At 39.7% G+C, this 25,000-nt stretch overlaps 2 protein-coding genes across 2 annotated transcripts in view; both read right to left on the bottom strand.

Annotated features, from left to right (window-relative positions):
• xab2 (XPA binding protein 2) overlaps window positions 1-8,987 on the bottom strand; it is an 11,569-nt gene extending 2,582 nt beyond the window's left edge. The window contains exons 1-14 of the mRNA XM_058378279.1: window positions 8,825-8,987; window positions 7,255-7,403; window positions 6,903-7,026; window positions 6,524-6,721; window positions 5,538-5,672; window positions 4,578-4,742; window positions 4,346-4,490; window positions 4,108-4,259; window positions 3,166-3,285; window positions 2,922-3,053; window positions 1,772-1,903; window positions 1,381-1,494; window positions 1,101-1,263; window positions 110-300 (exon numbers count right to left, since the gene is read on the bottom strand). Coding sequence (XP_058234262.1) covers window positions 110-300; window positions 1,101-1,263; window positions 1,381-1,494; window positions 1,772-1,903; window positions 2,922-3,053; window positions 3,166-3,285; window positions 4,108-4,259; window positions 4,346-4,490; window positions 4,578-4,742; window positions 5,538-5,672; window positions 6,524-6,721; window positions 6,903-7,026; window positions 7,255-7,403; window positions 8,825-8,860 — 1,956 coding nt within the window. The 5' untranslated portion in view covers window positions 8,861-8,987. The remainder of the gene's footprint in view (window positions 1-109; window positions 301-1,100; window positions 1,264-1,380; window positions 1,495-1,771; window positions 1,904-2,921; window positions 3,054-3,165; window positions 3,286-4,107; window positions 4,260-4,345; window positions 4,491-4,577; window positions 4,743-5,537; window positions 5,673-6,523; window positions 6,722-6,902; window positions 7,027-7,254; window positions 7,404-8,824) is intronic.
• Window positions 8,988-10,788: 1,801 nt separating this feature from the next.
• stxbp2 (syntaxin binding protein 2) overlaps window positions 10,789-25,000 on the bottom strand; it is a 14,503-nt gene continuing 291 nt past the window's right edge. The window contains exons 2-19 of the mRNA XM_058378280.1: window positions 23,315-23,364; window positions 23,148-23,229; window positions 22,089-22,165; window positions 21,902-21,977; window positions 21,586-21,689; window positions 19,686-19,840; window positions 19,181-19,265; window positions 17,275-17,405; window positions 16,926-17,033; window positions 16,730-16,787; window positions 16,196-16,261; window positions 16,030-16,110; window positions 13,711-13,852; window positions 12,422-12,528; window positions 12,243-12,341; window positions 12,060-12,145; window positions 11,723-11,883; window positions 10,789-11,200 (exon numbers count right to left, since the gene is read on the bottom strand). Of these exons, the coding sequence (XP_058234263.1) occupies window positions 11,121-11,200; window positions 11,723-11,883; window positions 12,060-12,145; window positions 12,243-12,341; window positions 12,422-12,528; window positions 13,711-13,852; window positions 16,030-16,110; window positions 16,196-16,261; window positions 16,730-16,787; window positions 16,926-17,033; window positions 17,275-17,405; window positions 19,181-19,265; window positions 19,686-19,840; window positions 21,586-21,689; window positions 21,902-21,977; window positions 22,089-22,165; window positions 23,148-23,229; window positions 23,315-23,364 (1,748 nt within the window). The 3' untranslated portion in view covers window positions 10,789-11,120. The remainder of the gene's footprint in view (window positions 11,201-11,722; window positions 11,884-12,059; window positions 12,146-12,242; window positions 12,342-12,421; window positions 12,529-13,710; window positions 13,853-16,029; window positions 16,111-16,195; window positions 16,262-16,729; window positions 16,788-16,925; window positions 17,034-17,274; window positions 17,406-19,180; window positions 19,266-19,685; window positions 19,841-21,585; window positions 21,690-21,901; window positions 21,978-22,088; window positions 22,166-23,147; window positions 23,230-23,314; window positions 23,365-25,000) is intronic.

A 25,000-nucleotide genomic window follows, 5' to 3' on the forward strand; every position in this document is an offset into this window, starting at 1 on the left:
CAGCCCAGCACAGTGTCCTGATTTAACTCGTAACCTCAGTGAATCCAGATGTTGCTCTGCAAGCTCCAGATGAAGCCCTGCAGCCTGTGATGCACGGACAGCACCGTACCTCGATGGCTTTCTGATAGATGGCTCTGGTGTGAGTGACTCCGTAGATTTCTGCGGCTCTCTTGATGTAGATGTTGAACATGAGGTGGCGCTCTTCGGTCTCCACGGCCTGCGTCGATCTCTCGTACACGGCCATAGCGTGGCGGGCCAGTCCGTACTCCTCCTCCAGCTTAGCATACAGCAGGTAGATGGCTGGAAAAAAGGGACAGAACGTAGAAATACTCAGATTTTCATTCAGATTTCATTCAAACTGTTTACCTACGTACATGAGTGTGTGAATGAAAAATGTATAACATAAGATATTTTCCTCTTTCGATTTCACAATTTCCCTAACTCAAAAAATAAATAAATATATATATAATAAATAGATTTTTAAAATAAAAAATTTTTTGTTAATTAACATTATTGTTAGGCCATTGTATCTAATTGTGATATTTATTTTTTTTTTTTTTATATTTATTTATTTTTTTTGTCAAGTTTTATTACAATTTCTTCACTATTGGACATTAAGTAGGGAAAAAAGAAATGTTACATGAAATCACTGTAGGTCATTTTAAGCCTTAATCTGATGCTCATTTTTAAAACTAGTCTTAAAATTTTTTAGCTTTTGATTCGTTTGGATTAACTTTGTACTGGTGTCATTGTTTTTGGATACTCTATTCCTTACTCTAAAGCACTCTGCTTATAAAAATATAAATATTAATAAGTTAATAAATAATTTTTTTAAATTACTTTATATACTAAATATAGATTTTTAAAAATCTTAAAAATATAAAAATTAACGGTCTGTTAACAATTAATTAACATTATTGTTAGCCCATTGTATCTACTTGTGATATTTATTTATTTATTGTATTTTATTTTTTGTTTTGTTTGTTTTTTTGGGGGGGTTGGGGGGGGTTGGAAACTGTAAAATCAATAGAGGAATCTTTCCGTTTTCCTGCAATAAAAAAACCCTATTTAAACACCACACTCATTGAATCAAGCGTTACTTTTGGCGAACTTGGGTGGACATCCATCCAAAGCCTGCTCGAACAGGTCTCGCGCTCTCTCCAGCTTCTTGCCTCCATAGCGATCGATGAATTTGGTGAGGTACGTGTTCCAGATATCGTAGACATTGGGCCACCTGAAGAGCGCTATGCCTCGCTCGTACGCCTGAAACACGGCAGAGATTCAGAGGTGCGAGACGCAGTAAAAAAAAAATATCCTATCACGACACTTGAAGACATTTCTGCCAAACAATTTGAAAACAATCCTAGCTTGAAGTCTTACCTTAAAGCTTTCCTCAAAGTAATTGTGTTCCTCCAGGAACATGGCGTAGTTGATGATGATCTGAGGCGTGGCGATGCGCAGGTCAATAATGCGATCATACACTGATTTAGTTGACTGCAGGAAGACATAACTTATTAAAACATGTCAATTACTATTAAAAGCAGTATTTCATTTATAGTACAGTCTAACCTCGGCATAGGAATTTAGAGGAAAGGAGAAAATTTGTATTGCGAAATGAATTTTCCTATAAAAAATAATGTAAATGCAGATAATCCGTTCCAGCCAGCCAAAAATATGCCGAAAATGCCTCTTGCAAAATTTCAATTCTTTAGGTGAAAATTCCTAAGAGAGGGCATTGGCATGCCGAGGTTCCTCTGTAATTCACTGATACCTGGAAGGTGCCAAGGCTCTCCTCCAAATCCGCCAGCATGGACCAGACCTTCAGGGATTTATACACTCGATTCTGCACCGGTTCTGACGAATCAAAGTACTCGGCTTTTCTCGCCGGGATCGCCGTGGCTTTCTGTGAAGAGACGACAACAACCGTTGAGGGAATATAAGGTAGCAATTGAGGCACGTCAGCATTTACGCAGCAGATCAAAGGTTTCTGAACACATTTCTACACATTACTATTGGACACTAAGTAAAAGGGACTGCTATATTAAATCACTAAATCTTTGTATTTAAAATAAGTGCCGTATTAAAGTTAAAATGAATGTAAGACTGTAGATCATTTTAAGTCTAAATCTGAAGCTTATTTTTAACTAGTCTGAAATTTTTTTTGGCTTTTGATTCGTTTGGATTAAGTTTATACTGGTGTCATTGTTTTTGGATACTCTATTCCTTACTCTAAAGCACTCTGGGTCAATTTCCGTTGTGTAACAATCCAAATATATAGTATGTCGTGTGCTTCAAACACGTAAATAGAGTTCAGTCGATGTTTGGCCGAATAAATCGTCAAGAGCTGCAAAAACACCTCTCAGTTTACACATCCCCAAAAATTTCGAGATGTACAGCAGGTTTATATTAATCTGTTCGCTGTGATTCATAACCTGAACAGGGACGTGTATGACTGACTCTCCCATTTAAAACGTGTACTTAAATATTTATTTATTATTTATAATAGGAGTCTTCAGGGTCAGTGAGTTGCATCAGTCAGAGGTTAAGCTGTAACGTCATATGTTCAAGTGATCCAAAGAGAGGCTTAATTAAGTGTGATGAGTCGAGGTGGATTATGTATTTGCTAATCTGCTTTCTTTCCCATATATATATATATATATATATATATATATATATAGGCTTGATAAGGGTTTGAAATCTAGCAGGACATGTTCTTCTTCTTAATGAATGAATAAGGATGAATGAATGTGGAAACGTGTTGTTGCTATGGTGACAGTGACATTACACATGGTGACATCACATGCACGTAAAAGTGGTCGATGATAAAAATAAGCGTATCGAGAAATTCACGTAGATGTGTGTAGATCTCAGCGTGCAGCATGGCCTGGATGTTACCGAGACGTATGTGTTCAGCGTCTCACCCTGAGTATACGTAACGCCTGGTCATAGTTCTCGTGCCGTAACTCCATCTCCCCGTATTCACACCACACGGCCGCCAGGTCGTCCACCTGCTTATAGTTCACTTTGGTGGCCTTCTCGAAGATGGTCCTGGCCTGAAAGGAGATTTAAGATCATCATCATCATCATCATCATCATCATCATCATCAAAGCAGTGCTGAAAGACTGAGCACAGAAGACAGGCGAGAGGTTGTATTTGTTTCATACATCGTCCAGCTGTTCGTTCTCCTCGTAGAAGCGGGCGAAGGAGACCCAGAGTGAGTGAGGCTTCCCTGTGGCTTTCACAGCGTCCACGGTCTGCACAGCTTCAGTGTAGGTGTTTATTATCTAAACAAAACAACATGAATTAGTGTTCACAAAACGGATCCTATTTAAAAAGGGAAGGACCAGTTTCATGTGAAAAATAAACGTCAGTCACAACAATCATCGGTCTAAAGGAGAATTTCTGAAGCACATTATCAGACTTCAGACCTTGCTTATGTTTCAGGTGAAGCGTAAGTTAGATTCTGAATGCTGATGTGACAGGATATGGGAAAGGAGGTTCAGGAAGTAGATAAAAATCAATGAACATTCCTTTATTTATTAGTTTCTTTCAGGAAATAAGACGCACCCTACCTCCTGACTTGTGTGTGCATGTACGGCAAATCCATGGGGTTAAAGTTTACCTAGTGCAGACTAATTATTCATTTTTTGCTCCTGTCCCATTTAAGTGAAATGATCTGGGGTCTGACTGAAAGCTGGTTTTAATTACATTCACTTGATTTTTCATTCATTTGCTTTTTCAGTATAATTTTTCGACAAAATCTTCAATATGCAGCTGAAAACTGAAACCTTATGGGACGGGATCTGCCATTTTAGATCATGACAGTAATACCCTGGAGCAGTTTGGTATTTTCTGGCCTCTAACTTTGAAAGTGACAAATAAACAGATAATAATAGCTGTAATTTTAACTTTATTTGCCTAATAATGTTTCAATAATGTAATAATACAAGATAACAGAAAAATCTGGGTTGGTAGAAACAGACTTTCTTGATATTTTATCTTCTGCAATACTAAAGAAGTCAGAGTAAATCTGGAGCTAAAGAGAAATCTGGAGCTGAAGAGATCGTGTGGATTCACTTTCAGGTGACTTTAAGATGTCCGCTCACCTGTGGAGGATTTCCCTCGTAGAGTTTGACCCTCTTGTGCCACTCGTGGACGTTGTGTGGGTTCTGCCTCAGCAGCACGCTGTTCAGTAAAAGCGGCCTGCGTGTGATCAGCTGCTCGAACCGAGCCAGGCGCAACTCCAGATCGATGTCGTCTACAGCAGAGAGAAAGCGCCACATCTGTCACAACATCTGCGCGATTCATCACGACATCGTCACTCGTTTTCTATTCATCTCTTACCATCTTCCCCTTGACCCAGCTCAGATGTGGTCTCCATCTTGGCAGCGATCATGCTCTCTTCAAACTGGGCGTAGCTGTCGAACACCTGAGTGAAGTCTCGCACGGTGACGACGGTCTGAATCGCCTCTTCGTACACGTCACGCGCCTTCACGTGGGAAACACGCGACAAGGTAAACGCAAAGACTTTAGAGCTTGATGAACATGTAGCAGAGTGGAGCAGAGAGTACAGTACCTTCTCGAAGTGTCCGCTGCGGATGTAGTAATCAGCCATCGAGCACCAGAGCTTTCCCAGCTGGTCTGTGAAGCGCGTGAGTCCACCGCGGATGATGGCGCCCACGTTCAGAGAGGTCACCTTGTCTGGGTTCTGGGAGATGAGGTCACACAGCTCGTGCCAGAGCTACAACAAGGGGGCAAAAAGACACGCCAGAGCTTAGTGTGAATGTCATTAAGAACATCATTAGGATTTATTTAGATCAAACTTCATGTCATCAAACTGGGAAAGAGGTGGAAGAGAAGTTTTTGCTGTTTTTTTTTTTTATTATTTAACAGTAAACCCAATGCATGTTTGGCTTCAACATAATAATAATAATAATAATAATAATAATAATAATAATAATAATAATAATTAAAAATAATAAATTAATAAATAAATAAATAAATAAATAAAAAATAATAATTAAAAATAATAAATAATTAAAAAATAATAATAAATATTATTAATAATAATAATAATAATAATAGTAGTAGTTCATCAACAACTGGGAAAATTGTATTTATTTATTTAAAAAAAACACACACACACACACACACACACACAAACAGGAAGTAGCTCCTGCTACAGAAGTTCAAACTGATGATACATTTCATCATCAAACCTAAAAAAGTGATGTAAATTATCACTTATCATTAATTTCTGTAACTTATTGGCTAACGAGTTTGTACATGAAAGTATACCTGTGGTCCTCAAGGTTCTAATATACTGTATGTCCTTTATTTTATTTACTGTATGTGAAGTATACCTCAGTGTGCGCTTCTTCATGATCCTCTGATATACAGAGTTTTAAACCCTAAAGCCTAAAACTGACCGTCTTGTTTAGATCAAACGAGGCTGAAACCCTAAAGACACCCCAAAGTGTTTTCTATAAGCTGTGTGTTTGTGTACACACACATAGGAACTAAAACACACACTGACCTGGTAGTTTGACTTTCCCTCTTTTGAGACAAAACCTTCGTCATTGACCACAGCCGCCAGTCGCACCGCTGCCTCATCCAGCCGTCCTACAGAGTGCAGGTAATCAATGTACTCCTCTGCATTCTCTGGAGAAAGCTGAGCAGAACACACACACACACGCACAGCAGAAAATGGTGACTTGCGGTTTATAAGTAAATTTAAGCCTTGTTTAAAAGCGAAGAATACACCAATCAGGCATAACATTATGACCACTGACAGGTGACGTGAATAAGACTGATGATCTCCTCACCTGTTAGTGGGTGGGATATATTAGGCAGCAAGTCAACATTTTGTCCTCAAAGTTGATGTATTAGAAAAATGGACAAGTGTAAGGATTTGAACGAGTTTGACAAGGTCCAAATTGTGATGGTGGATAGACTGGATCAGAGCATCTCCAAAACTGCAGCTCTTGTGAGGTGTTCCCGGTCTGCAGTGGTCAGTATCTATCAAAAGTGTCCTTTTAAGTCCTGTAAGTTGGCTCATGAAGGCCCCACCTCACAACTTACAGGGCTTAAAGGATACTTTTGATAAATACTGACCACTGCAGACCGGGAACACCCCACAAGAGCTGCAGTTTTGGAGATGCTCTGATCCAGTCGTCTAGCCATCACAACTGAGTCCATGCCTCGATGGGTCAGGGCTGTTTTGGCAACAAAAGGGGAACCAACACAATATTGGGCAAGTGGTCATAATGTTATGCCTGATCAGTGTATCTGTGTATGAATTTAACCCATTTGTTAGTTACAGGTGAAGATTTTCAGCACACACACTCATGCACACACGCTCACACACACGCACACAGCAGAAAATGACTTGTGGTATATAAGTGAAGTGAAAAGTAAAGAATATCTTTGTATGAATTTAACCCTTTTTTTGTTACAGGAAGATTTTCAGCACATTCTCTCTCTCTCTCTCTCTCTCTCTCTCTCACACACACACACACACACCTTGAGATATCGTCGATAAACCCGGATGGCCGTCTCAGGCAGGGGTAACTTCCGAGCGAATTTGAGGTAGAGGGGCCAGATGCGGGGGTGCTGTGTGATGGGCAGAGCTCTGAGCGCTCGATCAAACGTGCGACGGCTTCTGGTGATTTTACACTGAGACACGATGAACTGACAATAATCCAGCCAAATCCTCGGCATCTGTCCAGAAACCGGGGAGGAAAGAGTTAAACCATGTGACAGCCGTGTTAATGCCACTGAAGTGGGGAACACTTTCATCAAAAATTAAACAGGTTACATCGGAGTAAACAAAATAGTTTATACGGTCTCTGTTTGGTCAGAACTTTGCTCTGGTTAGATGTCCAGACGTCTGGATGGTTACCTTGTGCATGAAGACCAGCGCTCTCTCGTGGCAGTTGTTGACCTCCTCATACGCTGGATCTGTGATGCATTTTCCTTTAATCTGCTTCCTCCTCTCTCTCAGGTAGTTATACCACAGTTTATAACTGTCACAGACACACAAACATTAATAGGAGAATCTTTTTGGAATAAGATCTGCAAAATCTGCACCAGATTATATGTGAATCGTACTGTAATGACTGCTCTAATTTCCCTGGACAATAAAAGAATCCTGAATGTTTGTTATATAAATGAATAAACACTACCTCTATGATGCTGAACTTATGGAAGAGCCTATAAACAAAAAATAACACTTTTATAAAGCTAGCACTGACCTTCCCGGGAGCTCTTTCAGCGCTCGTTCGTAAATCATATTCAGCACTGACTTGGGGGCGTTCTGCTTGTGCTCGATGTAGCGCATCCAGCACTTCACCGAGTACGGGTTCCTGATGATTTCTTCCTCGTACGGCAAATCATCTTCCTCCTGAAGAAGAGGTCAGAGATAAGGGTTAGTTTACAGCGTCAGACTGAGACGTGTGTCCGAGGACACGCCTCACTGCCTATACTCCTCGTCTTCTTCGGATTGTTCTAGCTTCCTACAGAAATTCTACTTGGAAACCTTCACGAAACCCTTGTGTTATCAGCCTGAAAGCAGAACCTTTAAAAAACTGAAACCTTTTTTTCTAAGCGGTGATAAGCTTCTGAGCATCCATGAGGACAGGGTCACAAATACAGAGGCACTAGGAGCTGCTACTACACAGGGCACAAAGGAAAACTGTGACTTTTTAAAAATTTATGTTTTCAGGAAACAAATTCAATGTAATCAGACTGCAAAAGGTTTTAATAAGCAATTAGTGATTACTGAGGACCAACATACATTACATTGCCAAAAGTTTTGGAACACCCCTCCAAATCATTGAATTCAGGTGTTGTTTCTCAGGGGTTGGCCTCGGCCCCTTAGTTCCAGTGAAAGGAACTCTTAATGCTTCAGCTTCATACCAAGACATTTTGGACAAGTTCATTCTCCCGACTTTGTGGGAACCTTATTTGGGGATGACCCCTTCCTGTTCCAACATGACTGTGCACCAGTGCACAAAGCAAGGTCCATAAAGACATGGATGAGTGAGTTTGGTGTGGAGGAACTTCACAGAGTCCTGACCTCCACGCCATAGAACACCTTTGGGATGAATTAGAGCTGAGACTGTGAGCCAGGACAAAACTGGGACGTCTGCCTTTACATGCACATGAATGTAATATGGAGTTCTTCTGCCCTTTGCAGCTATAACAGCTTCAACTCTTCTGGGAAGGCTTGATCATTTCTCTAGAAGCGTATTTGTGAGGTCAGGCACTGATGTTGGACGAGAAGGCCTGGCTCACAGTCTCCGCTTTAATTCATCCCAAAGGTGTTCTGTAGGGTTGAGGTCAGGACTCTGTGCAGGACAGTCAAGTTCCTCCATGTCTTTATGGACTAGTGTGCAGTCATGTTGGAACAGGAAGGGCTCATCTGTTCCTCAGGCTTTTTTGTGTTAATTCATGATTAAGATCTTCAAACACGAAGTCCTGTTTTGCTCTAAATATCGTCAGACAGATCGTGTGTAATCACATCACAGATTTTAATGAACTGATGACAAAAAGGGAGGGGAAAAAGTCAATTGTCAAAAAGTACAAGGAAAATAAGTGAAGTATCTCCGAATGGAGTGTGTACTCAGAGTCGATCTGTCTTAATAAACATGTAATAAATCAGCAATAACAGCAATAAACCCCAAGTTCGCTGTAATTATTTTATCATAGCTTGCTAACTAGAAAAGCGGCTAATTCATAAACTTAAAAGTTAGCTAGCTAGCTAGCCTCAAACAAGCTTTTACAATTTTTATTTTTAAAATATATATATATATAAATACGTACAAACACGACGTCTTGCTTTCCGTTAAAAACGGGCATGTTTCTCCTCCTGTAGTTCTGAAATATAAGAAAGTCTGGATATTTAATAATAATAACTTAGCATGAACAACACAGCTAGCAAGCTAGCAAGCTTAGCCGAACGTGTTGTGGACGCGACGGTAAGCCCCGCCCATAAGAAATTTCCTCGAATTCTATTGGCTACAGAACGCTGTAAGGGTTGTGAGTTTCTTCTGCTTCTCCTGCTGGAGTCACAGCGATGCGCGGCGCCCCCTAGAGGTTCACTGCACGTCTACAGATGGTCCAAAATTACCCCCTGATATTACCCCCAGTTTTGACCTCTCTTCATTAGCTTTCAGTCCACTTCAGAATACAGTACAAGATTCTTCTAATTGTTTTTTTTAAAGCACTAATGGGACAGGCATTATGGGACTCTTTCATTATCTTTCATACTTACAGTATCTGAAAAACAGATCTGGATTCTGCTGTGACAGTAACTAATGTTGCTGCTACATACCGATGTTTACACTGAACAACAATATCCTCACTTTAACTTTAATTTACTGCTACATGCATCCATCTATTTTTATATACACCTTCTTCTCTTTTCTTTTTCTTTCGTTTTGGTTATTAAGCACTACATTTCCCATTGGCATGAATAAAGTATCTATCTATCTATCTATCTATCTATCTATCTATCTATCTATCTATCTATCTATCTATCTATCTTCACAGTTTATATTCATTGTTTATTGATATTTTATACAGACGTTTACTCAAAGCTTTTTGCACTAACGGACTTACTCCATTTATCGTCATTACAACAATTGATTTTACAATTTTTTGTGATATTTTGTACCCTGAAATTCTAGTATTTTGTTTTGTTATATTTTTTATTTTATTTGTTTTTTTTATTTATTACCTTATTATCTATGCTTGTGGATACTGCTGGAAGTTGTTCATTTCCCATTGGGATGAATAAAGTATCATAAGTATCTATCTATCTATCTATCTATCTATCTATCTATCTATCTATCTATCTATCTATCTATCTATCTATCATTTTATTTTGTATCCGCACTGATCTTTTTTAAGACGTCTGTAGATCAGCGAGACTCCGCCCACACACGTCTCTGTCTTCAGCTTCTTGGTCAATGTCATTATTGAATTATTTAAATAGCAGAAACATTTCTATCCACACTGTGTTCTCCAGAACCATTAAAAACAACAGAGAAGAAAGCTGTGAAAATGCTGAGGATCATCAGATTGAGGATTAGACAGAACAGGGGACACGTGTAACTGAACCATCCTTGATTTGAATAAAGAGTTTATTTAGGTTTTAATAAAAAGCATGAAGATAAATGAGAAAAAAAAAAACAAACCAAGTAACCAACTCGTGATAATATTAAAGAAAGAAAGAAAGAAAGAAAGAAAGAAAGAAAGAGTGCACCAGTTAAATAAAATTAAAAAAAAAAGAGTAAGATAAAACCACGATAAGGGAAAATGCTTCATAACATCACTATCTAGACTGAGGGAACTGAAAAAAGAAAAGAAAAGAAAAGAAAGAAAAGCTAATACATGACATGTTCTTATTATACACTATCATCATATTATACAGAGAGAGAGAGAGAGAGAGAGATAAACCTGGAGAGATAAAGCTAGAGAGATAGAGAGAGAGAGATTGCATAGAGAGAGCGGGGACAGTGGATAGAGGGAGCGAGCAAGAAGGGGGGTAGAGGGGGGTGGACAGAGAGGGGGGTAGATAAAGGGATAGAGGGGCGGTGAGAGAGAGGGAGGGGATAGAGAAGGGAAAAGAGAGAGAGAGAGAGAGAGAGAGAGAGAGAGAGAGAGATTGTGTCCCTGTTAAAAGTGCAGATGCTTTAGCTGAGCATACTGTAAAGTTAAAATAAGAATAAAACGAGAATAATCAGAGGCAGTCTATAAGCTACAGATGGTTTTTTTAGGAATCCTGTGTGTGTGTGTGTGTGTGTGTGTGTGTGTGTGTATATATAAAGCTTTTCTCCAACCCAGTGTCTGTACCAGCTGGCAGTAAGCAGACGTCTGTAGATCAGCGAGACTCCGCCCACACACGTCTCCGTCTCCAGCGTCTTGGTCAATGTCATTATTAAATTATTTAAATAGCAGAAACATTTCTATCCACACTGTGTTCTCCAGAACCATTAAAAACAACAGAGAAGAAAGCTGTGAAAATGCTGAGGATCATCAGATTGAGGATTAGACAGAACAGGGGACACGTGTAACGGCATGGTGCTGAAGGTTCAGGAGCCCGGAGGTGCTGAGGTTAAGCGGACGCATGTGCTGGCTGCTCCAGGGTCTTCAAATCGTTCAGGAAACTGGTCGGGGTCAAGATGTGGGAGGAGCCTGGAACAAAGACCAAATAAAATCAGAAATAAAAACCAGAAAATGTTTAAACCATCTCCCGAAATACACACCATGTATATAACATACATCTATATTACACTACTGTACACTCACACACTCCTGACTGGGTGCAAAAGTCCGTACACACAATCTCTATCTACAATATCTTTTCTGTGTGTGTGTGTGTGTGTGTGTGTGTGTGTGTGTGTGTGTGTACAAAGAATTTCAAAATCACAAGCAAAAACAAAAATGGAGTTCTATAAATAAAGGCAGTTGAAGGGTCTGTAAAAACATATGTGAAATCATACACACACACACACACACACAAAGAAAGACACATACATATCCCACACACACCCCCATACACAGACACACATACATACCCCCCCCCACACACACACAGAGACACACACATACACAAATGAAAACACACACACAGATTAAGATGAAGAGTCAGTAAGTTATTTTGATTGTATTAGACTATATTGTTATTTCGCACTCGAGTTTATAAATCAAACTCACCAATCAGAACCTCCCATTTGCCGTCAGTGGCGCGAGTGACCTCGTAAGCGGCGCGCATCTCCGAGTGTGTGACTCCTCCGATCACGAAGACGATGAGGCGAGGCCCGCTGCGGTACTCCGTCGTCGCCTTGTTCTTGTGCCAGTGTCCGAACCGTGCGCTGCTGTTGAGTTTAACACCAGACAGAGAAGATGAACAGCAAGTCTTCAGGACAGAGGAGCTCACACTCTGTAGTCTCTCTCTAATATAAAAAGCTGGGTTTTGTTTCGTATTAAACTGTGACCAGCAGACGTAAACCAGCGTGTGAACTAAACGGTGTGAGTGACACACTCCTCGTACCTCACTACGGTCTGCTGTGTGCTGATGGGCGCGGGATCCGAGAGGTACGGCCACTGCTTCCTGTCCAGCTTGTCCTCGATGATGTTCTGTAAATGATGTTTGAAAAGATTTGACTCGCGTCTCAGAGACATTTTACTGCTAGCATCGTACTTCCTCTCGCATATATATATATATAAAGCGTACCTCCATGATGTCTTTGACGATGGGGGTCCAGCGGGAGAGCTGGTACGTGTCTCCGGTCCGATCTTTCCTCTCTGGAAGAGATTTCCCAGCATTCGCACCCTGTGAAGCACAACAGGAAGCACGTAGTGAGTGAGGATGTTTGCGTAGTGGGCGTGGACTGAGCGGAAGAAGAAACTCACCCCGGTGATGATGGGGCAGCCGAGGTGCTGCAGGTTGGTGATGATGTTACTGTCCGACTGGACGTTAGCATGCTGGATGAGCTTGGTCAGGTTCTCTTCGGCGATGCCTGTGGGGGTCAAACGATCGTCAGTTATTACACATTACACCACGGCGCTGAGGAATCCTCCGTTCTGATTGGTCAGAAGGTGCCAATTTAAATAAATAAATAAATAAATAAATAAATAAATAAATAAATAAATAGACACGTAGCTTTAAATCACAGGTTTATCTCAACGCTCTCACTTTAATACGTTCATTCACAAGGACTTGTATACTATTGTTATTTATTTTTAACACATATGCATTCATCATCTGGAGAAATCATCCCACGATATTATCATCCATCCCCGTATCCCGATACACACCTTTTCCTTTTGTTTCAGAACAAATTAGGTCCACAAAGACATGGATGAGCGAGTTTGGTGTGGAGGAACTTCACAGAGAGGGGAGACTGCAAGCCAGACCTTCTCATCCAACATCAGTGCCTGACCTCACAAATGTGTTTCTAGAGGAATGGTTAAAAATTCCCATAAACACACTCCTAAACCTTGTGGAAAGCCTTCCCAGAGGAGTTGAAGCTGTTATAGCTGCAAAGGACAGGACAACTCATGTCCCAGTTTTGGCCTGGCTCACAGTCTCTGCTCTAATTCATCCTAAAGGTGTTCTATGGCGTGGAGGTCAGGACTCTGTGCAGGACAGTCCAGTTCCTCCACACCAAACTCACTCATCCATGGCTTTATGGACCTTGCTTTGTGTACTGGTGTACAGTCATGTTGGAACAGGAAGGGGTCATCCCCAAACTGTTCCCACAATGTTGGGAGCATGAAAATGTCTTGGTATGAAGCTGAAGCATTAAGAGTTGCTTTCACTGGAACTAAGGGGCCGAGCCCAACCCCTGAAAAAACAATAATCTGAATTCAATGATTTGGAGGAGTGTCTCAAAACTTTTGGCAATATAGTGAAGTTTAGCTTTAAAGTTGCTTCCAAGTCAAATTAATTTTAGATTTAAAATAAATAAATAAATAAAGATGTAAGAGACCTTTAATCTTTTTTGCTCTTTTTTCTAATACAGAGAAGTCGGGGTGCCAATACTTTTAAAGCACAACACGAACACATCCGTCTCCCCTCACACCCTAAGTACAGTAATAACACTACTAACAAACTACAGTGTGTGTGTGTGTGTGTATGTGTGTGTGTGTGCACTGTCTTCTGCCCGTTAACACGTGTGTGAAGCCATAGGAAGCCGTACCCTTTTTCTTGTAGAAGATATAGAGCAGAATGATGCGGATTTTGTCGTAGGGTTGAATCTCCGCATTGAGCAGGACGGGAACGATGCTCTTCATGGCGTCTTTAAGAGGCTCGCCCTCTGCGTTGGAGCCCATGGCCAGATCCTGAACAGAGAAAAAAAATAAAAAAATAAATAAATAAAACACTTACGTCATGAGCTGTTTTTTTTTTTTGTGTGTGTGTGTGTGTGTGTGTGTGCGTGCGTGTGTGCGTGTGTGTATTTAAGAGACTCGCGCTCAGTGAGTGGAAAGAGAAAAGGGCCGTCCACAAAAATCTGTCAAAACCACTGTGATGTTGCTGTTATATCCTGTTTATAACACACTGACACACACTGCCTGTGTTCAGAGACCAGTAGCAAGATAGCTAACATTATACTGTATAATTAAAATCAGTAGCCTGGTTACTAGAAGGTTTGCAGCTTAGCTAACCAAAAAGCTAACCATTATATCATGACAATCCCGAGTCATGGTTGCTAGCAAGCAACTAACATTAGGCTAAGCATTAGTCTGAGTAAATCAACCAGCTTACAGTTCTCTAGCATGTTAGCTAAACATAAATGTAATCTTCATATTGTAGCTAAGGACTGTAGCAATTTAGCTAACATCAAGCATTTATACTGTGTAAGATTATCCAGTAGTTAGCTACCTATTACACTGTGTAAACTATGTAGCAGATAGATCAAAATCTAGCTAAAAAGATCTAGCTAAATATAAAGCTAACCACTGTGACCAGTAAACAAGGTCATTAGCATGCTAGCCAACATCCATCCATTTTTTATACCCGCTTTATTCCTAATTAGGGTCACAGGGGTCTGCTGGAGACTATCCCAGCACACATTGCTGGCAGGGGTACACCCTGGACAGGTCACCATCATGGACTGATGGACAGTATATAGACAGACAACCACACACTTTCACCACACCTATGGGCAATTTAGAATTACAAACCAACCTAATGTTTTTGGACTGTGGGAGGAAACCGGAGTACCCGGAATAAACCCACGCAGGCACGGGGAGAACATGCAAACTCCCCTGCCTGTTCAAACCCGGGATTCAAACCCATGACCTTCTTGCTGTGAGGCAACAGTGCTAACCACAAAGCCACTGTGTTGCCCTGCTACAATTATCATTTTTTACAAATAAGGAAAAACTCTCAATATCCATTTTTTATCAGTTTATAGCTAACATTAGGATATTCTATTCTGTAACTGCAGTGGTCAGGCGGCTAACAATTTAGCTAAAAATAATGCTAATTATTATATGGCATTTAATTTAAAAACCATTTTGATGGCAAGCTAGCTAACATCAGACTGCTGGTTGAGTAAAGCAGTATCAAATGTTGCTAGCAAGTTAGCTAAATATAAAACAAACGATTATACTGTGTTAGAAAAGTAGTCACATTTGCAAATATGCTAACTTTTGTGTAAAAAAAAAAAAAAAAAACACTAGTAGCCAGGATGCAGTAGCAAGCTGCAATTAGACTAGTTAGCAAGCGTGCTAAATCTGTTTGCTAACTAGTGTATTAGTAGATGGTAAGCTAGCACCATTAGGCTATAACATTGTGCGGATAAAACTAGCTAACTTAAATTAGGTGACATTCTATTCTGTAACTGAAAGCAGCAGCCAGACCACTAGCAATTTACCCAAATGTAAAGCTAACTATAATAGTCTGTAAAGTTTGGTATCAAGCTAGTTGAAACTGGGCTAAATATTGTGTAAATAAAACCAGTAGGCAGGTTTCTAGCAAACTAGCTAACATCAGAGTGTTTTAATTTATAAACCAGTTAGCTAGCTAGCTGTCTGAATTAGTAAGCAAATTAGCTGTCTAAATTAGAAGCCAAATTTCATAGCAAGCTAGTTAAAATTACAATAATTGTGTGGTAAAAAAGTATAGGGCACAAAAGGCATAAGCTAAAGATTAAGCTAACTAATTACGTAAATATTACGTAAAATAGTAGCCAGAATTAGCAGCAAGCTAGCTGACTAACTATTTGTCCAAATAAGTCATTATCTAGGAAGCTAACTATGGCTAAGAATAATACATTATAGTGATAAAGCACATTTTTAGCTCTGTGTGACTAATCTATCGTAAAAATAAACTCAGTAGATGAGTGTTGGTTGTAAAGGGGAAGTTAAGCGCAAAAGTATGAAGAAATCGAGTTATTTTTCTCTTCAGACAGCAGCAGCACAGGACGTGTTCTCAGAGACGCAGAGGTCAGCAGTCAGGAAGAGCTGTACTTAGGAAGCGTTGAGTAAACAGGAGTGAAGGAACCGTCGCTAACCTGCTCAACCTCACACAGTTTATCCAGAGAGGCTTTGAATTTCTTCATGCAGGCGTCTGCCAGGTTGAGATGAGTGGAGTACTGTAGGACAAACACACACTCGTTAACACACACACACACACTCGAGAGCATGGAGGAAAACACTACACGGATACTCAACACTGACCAGGCTCAGCTCTTTCTGGTACTGTGGCATCTTCTTCAGCATCTGAGACAGATCTTTCAGATTGGCCTAGGAAAAAAAAAAAGCAGCAGCGGACATCAGATGATCCACGTCATTGTCCAGTAAACGAATTCTACTTTAGTGCTGCGCTTTATTCTATGGTATGATAACATGAGCATCATTAAATCCTGATGCAAACCTCAGGCTAACACAAAGAATCGATTCATATGTTAATGATTCAATATTTGAAGATAATACTGAATCTGCTATGAGACAATTCATATACCATACGATTCATTATTAAACAATATCACTGACCCTGTTACAATACAATTCAATTATTCAAATATGATAACAATTCAATATTTAACAATGCCACCGAATCTGCTATGAAATGATTTGATTCATACAGTAATGATTCAATATTTTTATGTATTTACCATACCACTGAATCTGCCATAAAACGATTCAGTTCATATTTTAATAATTCAATATCTTAAAAATATGGGGGGGGGGGTTAAATGTGAAACTCCGTACTTTGTCCGTGTTCATCCTCTTACTTTCACAGAAGGTACGCAGCAGCTCAGTCACTTTCCTGAAAGCAGGAGGGTGTGGTGTTAGCACAGGGGCCGGATGATTAGTGGTTTCAGTAGTGTCATAGTGTCAACTTTGATGAAGAAGTGTGTGTGAGTGTGTGAGAGAGAGCATGAGCGAGTGAGCATGATGCTCTTACTTGGTGACGTCGGCGATATGCATGTGTCTGAGCTGCACCCACAGCTCATCATCCTCGTCCAGCAGAACCTCCTTCATCTTGTTGTCCCCAAGTCCCGTTGTTTCATACCTGCAACCGAACAGAAGAACATACAGAGGTTACCAACACTTCTTGTTGAAGAATGCAGCTTTAACCCTTTCATGCATGAAAATCTCCTTTTAGCTCCAAATCACTTGATTATACTTAATACAAAATATTCTGACTCTAATGAACGCCTTAGCTACTATAATATGTTTAGATAGTCCGTGTTAAACATGTCTGCTGTGTATTTTAAAAAACTTTTCCAGTGCAGATCGTCATCGTTGCTCACCTGTAGATGTCCTGATCAATGTCCAGCATGTCGTAGACCATAGCCTGAAAGGTGAGCTCATGCAGGATGGGAGAGATGGGGTCATAGCCACGGTCCACGATAAGCAGCTGGGAGCGTGCTTTATCCGTGCCCTGACATCACACACACACACACACACACACAGTAAAACCATCATGACACACACCATCCAGATACTCATATACAGGCTATATGCTAAAAACAATGAGTACCAAGATCTGCATTTAGATCATTGTAACAGCATAATCGAATCTGATTGGTCAGGAGCAGCTCTGAGGCAGCTTTGATTCTCAATCTGCCTGCATCTCTCCAGGAGGACATTAAAGCCCTAGAAGATTTGTTTTGCTGACGTCTTACACAACATTACTAAAGCATGACCTTGATGTAGGTGATCATGCCTCTATTAGGCAGAACAAACCCTGAGTGTCCAATCGTGAGGCAAGAGTCTCTGCTTAAACACCAACTAACTCTCACACACCCTTTGGTGTTCGGCCTGAAATTAAAACATTTTCTTTCTGTACTGATGAACGCTAAAATGAACGCTGTCACTAAACCCGACTCGTTCCCTCCTCCTAGGATGGACGGCTGTATAGACCGTGTTGGTGCAGCCAGTTTTCAGGCAAGCTGGACCTTTTTAAAAAGGGTATCAGTGAGTACTCCTGAATTTTCTGCCTGTGCTAACCCCAGACACGTCATACAGTCATGATTCCATCCATCCATCCATCCATCCAGCCATCCACCTACCCATCCATCCATCTAGCCATCTATCTACCCATCCATCTATCAACCCATCTACCTACCTATCCATCCATCCATCCATCCACCCATCTATCTACCCATCTATCCATCCATCTATCAACCCATATACCTACCCATCCATCCATCCATCCATCTACCCATCCATCCATCCACCTACCCATCCATCTATCAACCCATCTACCTACCCATCCATCCATCCATTTATCTATCAACCCATCTACCCAAGGTCCATAATCCAAGTCTAATACTACACTAAGCTGATTAAAATGTGTTTTTATTTTAACAAAATAAAACTGCTTATAGGTTTTGGTAAGGATGATGTGTGTTTGTTTTTTTTAATGAAATGAGTCTCCTCTGTTAGGGCTTAGTAAGTTTGCCAACACAAGAAAGTCTTCAGGACTTTCCGGGTTTCTCAGTAACATGACAAAGTGTGTGTGTGTGTGGTCTTATTAACTCTAATAAGAGAGAGATAAAAGAGAAGTGGATGAGGGAACTACTGTTTATATCTGCCATAAAGTAAGTACCAACAGGAACTCACATGTCTTGTGGAACATTCCGCAACATTAAATAAAACTAAAAATGGATAAAAACCATGACCAACATTATCATTAGCATCATTAGCAAACTGCTATTATACAAGAGGAACAGAAGACTTCAAGACGTGCTGTAATTGGAAAATACTCAACTTCTTGGTGGTAAGAGTAACCAAGCCTCGGGAAATGACCTCGCTTTGATTATTTTCCCATAACAGCACACAACCAGACACATTAATAACAATCTGAGAATTATATTAAAGTGAGGTGACACATGGGTCTTAACCATGAGGGCTGTTTAACAAACATAGTTGAGAAAAATAAAGATTTAATGCACACTGGGATAGACAGACAGAGAAGGAAGGAGTGAAAGCAAGCAGGTTCAGTTACGCACCTTTAGCCCAGGAAAGTATCAGCTGAGAAGAAGAATGCAAAGGGGGAAAGAAGAGAGAATAAGAAGATGAGAAAAGGAGATAATAAAGGCAGAGAGAAGATACTCCAGATACTTCGTTTGATATGAAACACAATTAAAAGCCTTTTTTGGTAAATCATTGACATCTAATCAGTCTGACTCCTGTACAGTCTGAGCGTCTCACCTCTCCCATGCTTGGGTTATCTGCTTTGTGTGCGTTCAAGCGATCCAGCACCATCTCAGCCAGCGCTAAGTTCTCCTTCGGACCCCTGAGAGAAGATGATATGAGAAATATGAACGGGTTCATGAACAGAGAAGAGGCTTTGAACATGGAAGAAGAAATTTCACTGTGTACTCTATGACTATATGAGGCATAAATCCTCAGTTGAACGCTTTAATGAAGCAAAAATAAAACCTAAAACTGATTTCTCTCAACAGTTTAGACTTTGTGAACCATATATATAGAATAAACTTTATTACTCTATGATGAACGGAGATTAAATAATATCCATTAAAGGCTTTAAAATGCTCTCTTCTTTCGATGAACCAATTATATATTCAATACAAAAACACACAAACAGATCAGATTTCCTCTGTCCCTTACATTGTCTTCTAACCACTAAAGTAAATAAACATTATCCAGCTGCCGTTGAAGCCGGGAGTGAAAGAGGAATAGAGAGGGTACGTACTGGCGGTAACAGATGGCTGGATATTCCTTCAGCGTGTCGCACAGCGTGGCGATCTGCTCGGCCACAGCCTCCATCATTTTGGATCGCTCGTCCAGGTTGGTACTAGAGGGGCTGTAGAAAGCGTGAAGCGAACTGGGATTATCCAGAGTAAACACCTAGAAGATGAAAAACACATACAAATCAGTCAGGATATTTTTACAGTATATGATATCGATCATGGTGTATAATTTTGCTAACAATATACCAGCATTAATGCTAGTCTTCTTCTTCTTCTTTCCCCTTCAAGGGTCACCACAGTGAATCATCTCTCTCCACCTATCCCTATCTTCTGCATCCTCAACACTTGCACCCACTAGCTTCATATCCTCATTTATTCCATCCATATACCTCCTCTTTGGCCTTCATCTTTGCCTCCTGCCTGGCAGCTCCATGTCCAACATTCTCCTACCAATATACTCACTCTCCCTCCTCTGGACATGTCCAAACCATCTTAATCTGTCCTCCAAACTTTGTCCCCCAAACGTCCATCATGAGCTGTCCCTCTGATGTACTCGTTTCTAATCCGGTCCAACCGTGTCACTCCCAAAGAGAACCTCAACATCTTCAGCTCTGCTACCTCCACTGTCTTGTACACCTTCCCCTTGATTCTCGCTGATATTTTTCCATCACAAAGAACTCACCCATTCCAACCTGCCTGCACTCTTTCCCACACTCTCCATTACTCTGGAATGTTGACCCAAAGTACTTAAGCTCCTGTACCTTCTTCACCTCTTCACCCTGTAATCTTACTGTTCCACTTCCCTCCCTTTCAAGCATTAATGCTAGTAACACTAATAACAAATATGGAAGCTATGTTCACTAAATCACGGAATATTATACATAAGGAAAAAATGACACTAGTCACTCATGTGCATCTTTTAGATCGTGTACACAGAAATTTGGCTTCACGTGACTCGAAGAAAGCAAGTGTTATCCTTCAGCATCCCCGTCTGGGGAAATACTGATCTCCACAATATCGACATCGACAGCAGCATTTTGATATGAAGCTTGTGTGATTAGTGCACTGGAGCTGGAAACGTACTTGTTAACGTGTTTTATTGACGCTGTATCACACACTGCTCTGTATTTTGCTCGAAAGGACGTACAGACTGAGATCACTAGACCAGCGTCAGCGCCAGGAAGGAGGCGGGGCCTAAACCGTGGGGCAGTGGTAGATCGAGTGGTTTAGGCTCTGGGTTGTTGATCGGAGGATCAGGGTTCAAGCCCCACCACTGCCAAGTTTCCACTATTGGGTAACTGAACAAGACCCTTAACCCTCTCTGCTCCAGGGGCATCATAACTGCCCCTGCCTCAACTTCCTCAGCTGGGATGTGTGAAGAAAAGAATTCCACTGTGCTGTAATGTACGTGTGGTGGTGATGATAATAAAGGCTTCTTCTCTGTACATGAAAAGTGATTCAGCTGATTTCATTGTTTATTAATATTATAATTATTTATTATAATTATTTATAAAGATAACATTAACTTAAATTATTAAAAAAAGAAAATATATAAAATGTAAAAAAATAAATTAACTTAAATTTATTTATTTTGTTTATAATAATAATAATAATAATAATAATAATAATAATAATAATAAATATTATTATTATTATTATTATTAAATCAGTTCCACCTAGTTGTGAAATGATCTGAAATGCAGATCAGCTCTTTACATTCTAGTGCTCCAGTCATTTTTCCCAAATACACGATACTAAAGTTATATTCTTTTCTTTTCTTATTTAGTAACAAAACTAGCAAAGAAGCGCAAGAGAAACACTACAGAGACACGAACTTCAGAATGACGAGAGCATGTGTCTAAAATGCTCTGAAATAAAAGGAAGAGAAGAGAAATCACACACCTGGGATTCGAAGGGTAAGAAAGCCACGTTGATTTCCTTCAACGTCTTGATGACTCTTGAGACTCTCGACCTCCCGATTTCAGCGAAAAGACCGTCTGGACAAGCTAAGGGTCAGACAACAGACATGTGAGACTCATCAGAGAACACACTTCAGAGTCGTGCAGTTAAAGAAAAATAAACCAATGATAAACAGTGCTCTAACAGTATGTCCTGAAGGGTTTTAATTCTCTTTAACCACAGAAACTTACAATTAATAATGTATTAATAATGATGTGTCTGAATGCTCAAAAAGTAACTTAGTCAGGTGTGATCTTACTGTCGGTGAAGAAGATATGCGCAGCCTTGTACGTGAAAGCCGTGTCTTTGAAATCGTTGATCAGAGATTGAACTGACTGCAGAGAGGAAAGAACACAGTCAGTGGATAATAATAAAGAGGTGATGGAAAAACCTCCAAGTAGTACAATCAGTAACGCGTGTGAATGAAGGGAGTGAAGGACGCATGCCTTTGGCAGAGGAGAAATGAGGTAGATGGCCTCCAGACTGGAAATGGGCTCTCTCCGCTTGTTAATGTCCTCCACGACTGAAAGAAACAAAAAGAAGGAGATGCGGTGGGTTTTAGACAGTGAGAGATCTCAAACCTGTTTCTGTACACGGAGTTAAAGAGCGAGGGAAGACTACAGAGAGCAGGGAAAAGACGTGATGAGAAGAGCTGATCAAGAACACTGAGAGAAAATGATTTTATTCACAGGAGCACTACAGCGTATAGAGCTGATCTGCATTTTGTATCATTTCAGAACTAGGTGGAAGTGATTTAATAATAATAATAATAATAATAATAATAATAATAATAATAATAATAATACAAAATAAATAAATTAACTTTTTAAAATAAATTATATTTAAGTTAAATTTATATTAAAATTTTCTCTTTATAATAATCCATTATTACAATTTAATTAAATGTATTCTCTTTTAAAATAATAATAATAATAATAATAATAATAATAATAATAATAATAATAATAATAATAATAATAATAATAATAGATAATAAATCAAGAAACAAACAAATAAATATATTTTAATCAACTTACCTTATTCTTTTAAATTCATATTTAATTTTGTATATAAATGTCTTTTTAAATAATTAATTATGTAATAAAATATAATAAAATAACTAATCCATTGTTATAATTGAAGTTAATGTATTATCTTCTCAAATAATAGTAAATAATAATAATAAACAAACAAAAAAGCATTTTAATTAATTAATTTTATACTTTTTAATTAATTCATATTTAATTCTGCATATACATTTAAAAATGATGAATAAATAAATAATTATTATTCTTAATAATAATAATAATAATAAAATATTAAAAGTATTATTATTATTATTATTATTATTATTCCATTGAAAGAATTTAAGTAAATTCATATTTATATTTTTATAAATAGCTGAAAAAAGGGAGACCCAGTTTAGACAGTTTTTAATGCATCATAAGAACTCATGATGTGTTGTGCTTATCTTCAGATGATGAGATGATGAGAACTTTACTCACTGGTAACACCTTCAGCCATGATGTCAGACATCTTACAGCAGGAGGACAGAATCCGCATGCTCATGTGATCAACAATAAGTACCTGTGGGGAAAGAGATGACTGTTAGTGACTGAAACTTAATCACATGACCAAAACTACAGCTAGAATCAAACCCGGCTAACGTTACCTTCCACTCCCCATCCTTCTTCACACTCTTCAGGACTCCGTTGAGGATTTCTTAAAAACACACAGACACACACACACACAGACACACACACACACAGACACACACACACACAGACACACACACACACAGACACACACACACACAGACACACACACACAGACACACACACACAGACACACACACACACAGACACACACACACACAGACACACACACACAGACACACACACACAGACACACACACACACAGACACACACACACAGGGAGAGAAATAAAAGACAGAGTTAATGCTGTTTAATTTCCTGTTACAGGATGAAATACTTATAAGAAGTGACAAGAGAAGTGTGTAAGGAAGAGATGCAGAGAATAAATACAAAGTCTTTTTGTGAACAACACGACAAAAATGATTACACAGTGTCATGAGTCTCTCTATAACATTAGGTTTATCTTATTAAGCCCTGACCTGTCCTGCACTGTGTATTCTGACCCCTTTCTATCAGAACCAGCATTAACTTCTTCAGCAGTTTGAGCAACAGTAGCTCGTCTGTTGGATCGGATCACACGGGCCAGCCTTCACTCCCCACGTCCATCAATGAGCCTTGGCCGCCCATGACCCTGTCACCGGTTCACCACTGTTCCTTCCTTGGACCACTTTTAATAGATACTGACCACTGCAGACCGGGAACACCCCACAAGAGCTGCAGTTTTGGAGATGCTCTGATCCAGTGGTCTAGCCATCACAATTCGGCCCTTCATCAAACTCACTCAAATCCTTACACTTGTCCATTTTTCCTGCTTCTAACACATCAACTTTGAGGACAAAATGTTCACCTGCTGCCTAATATATCCCACCCACTAACAGGGGCCATGATGAGGAGATACTCAGTCTTATTCACTTCACCTCTCGCTGCCCAGAATGTTTCATATATAACATTAAAATATAATGTCAGATCGTGATGGTGTAAGGTTTATGGAATGTTTTATTTGCTGTCAGATGATCAGCCTCTACTTTATATAGACTTTCTCTCTAATAAAGAGTGTGTTTAATATAGGAATAATTACAGCCCGTGTGTTTAGTTAAACAGACTAATGATGAGCTCTAAACTCTTTTCTGCACTTGTTCTCTCACCACACTCTCGCTGATACCCCCAGTGTTCACACCCACTCTGGAGAAGTCTGGAGATGAAATGCTGTTGTTTTTGACCAAACTTTATTTATCTCAGAGTTCTTGAGTTTAGAGCTCGTCAATTAGTCTGTTTAAGTCCTGTATTAAACACACTCTTTGTTTGAGAGAGAGGCAGAAAGAGAGAGAGAGAGAGAGAGAGAGAGAGAGAGAGACCCAGACAGAGAGAGAGAGAGAGAGAGAGAGAGAGACAGACAGACAGAGACAGAGAGAGAGAGAGAGAGAGAGAGACAGACAGACAGAGACAGAGAGAGAGAGACAGACAGAGAGACACAGACAGACAGACAGAGACTCAGCCCATATGTAAAGTGGAGGCTGATCACCTGACCTCACCTGACAGCAAATAAACACACAGCGACATTAAACCCTGCTCCAGACACAGTCAGGGGAAATAAAATGTCTGAACACGAATCTGTTCTTTCTGTTTGTTTTTTTAAGAAGAAGAAGAAGAAGAAGAAGAAGAAGAAGCAGCTTCATATTTATTTACTTCAGCCACAGCTTCC

This window comes from Hemibagrus wyckioides, linkage group LG24 (assembly GCF_019097595.1).
Source record: "Hemibagrus wyckioides isolate EC202008001 linkage group LG24, SWU_Hwy_1.0, whole genome shotgun sequence".
Taxonomy (NCBI): Eukaryota; Metazoa; Chordata; class Actinopteri; order Siluriformes; family Bagridae; genus Hemibagrus; species Hemibagrus wyckioides.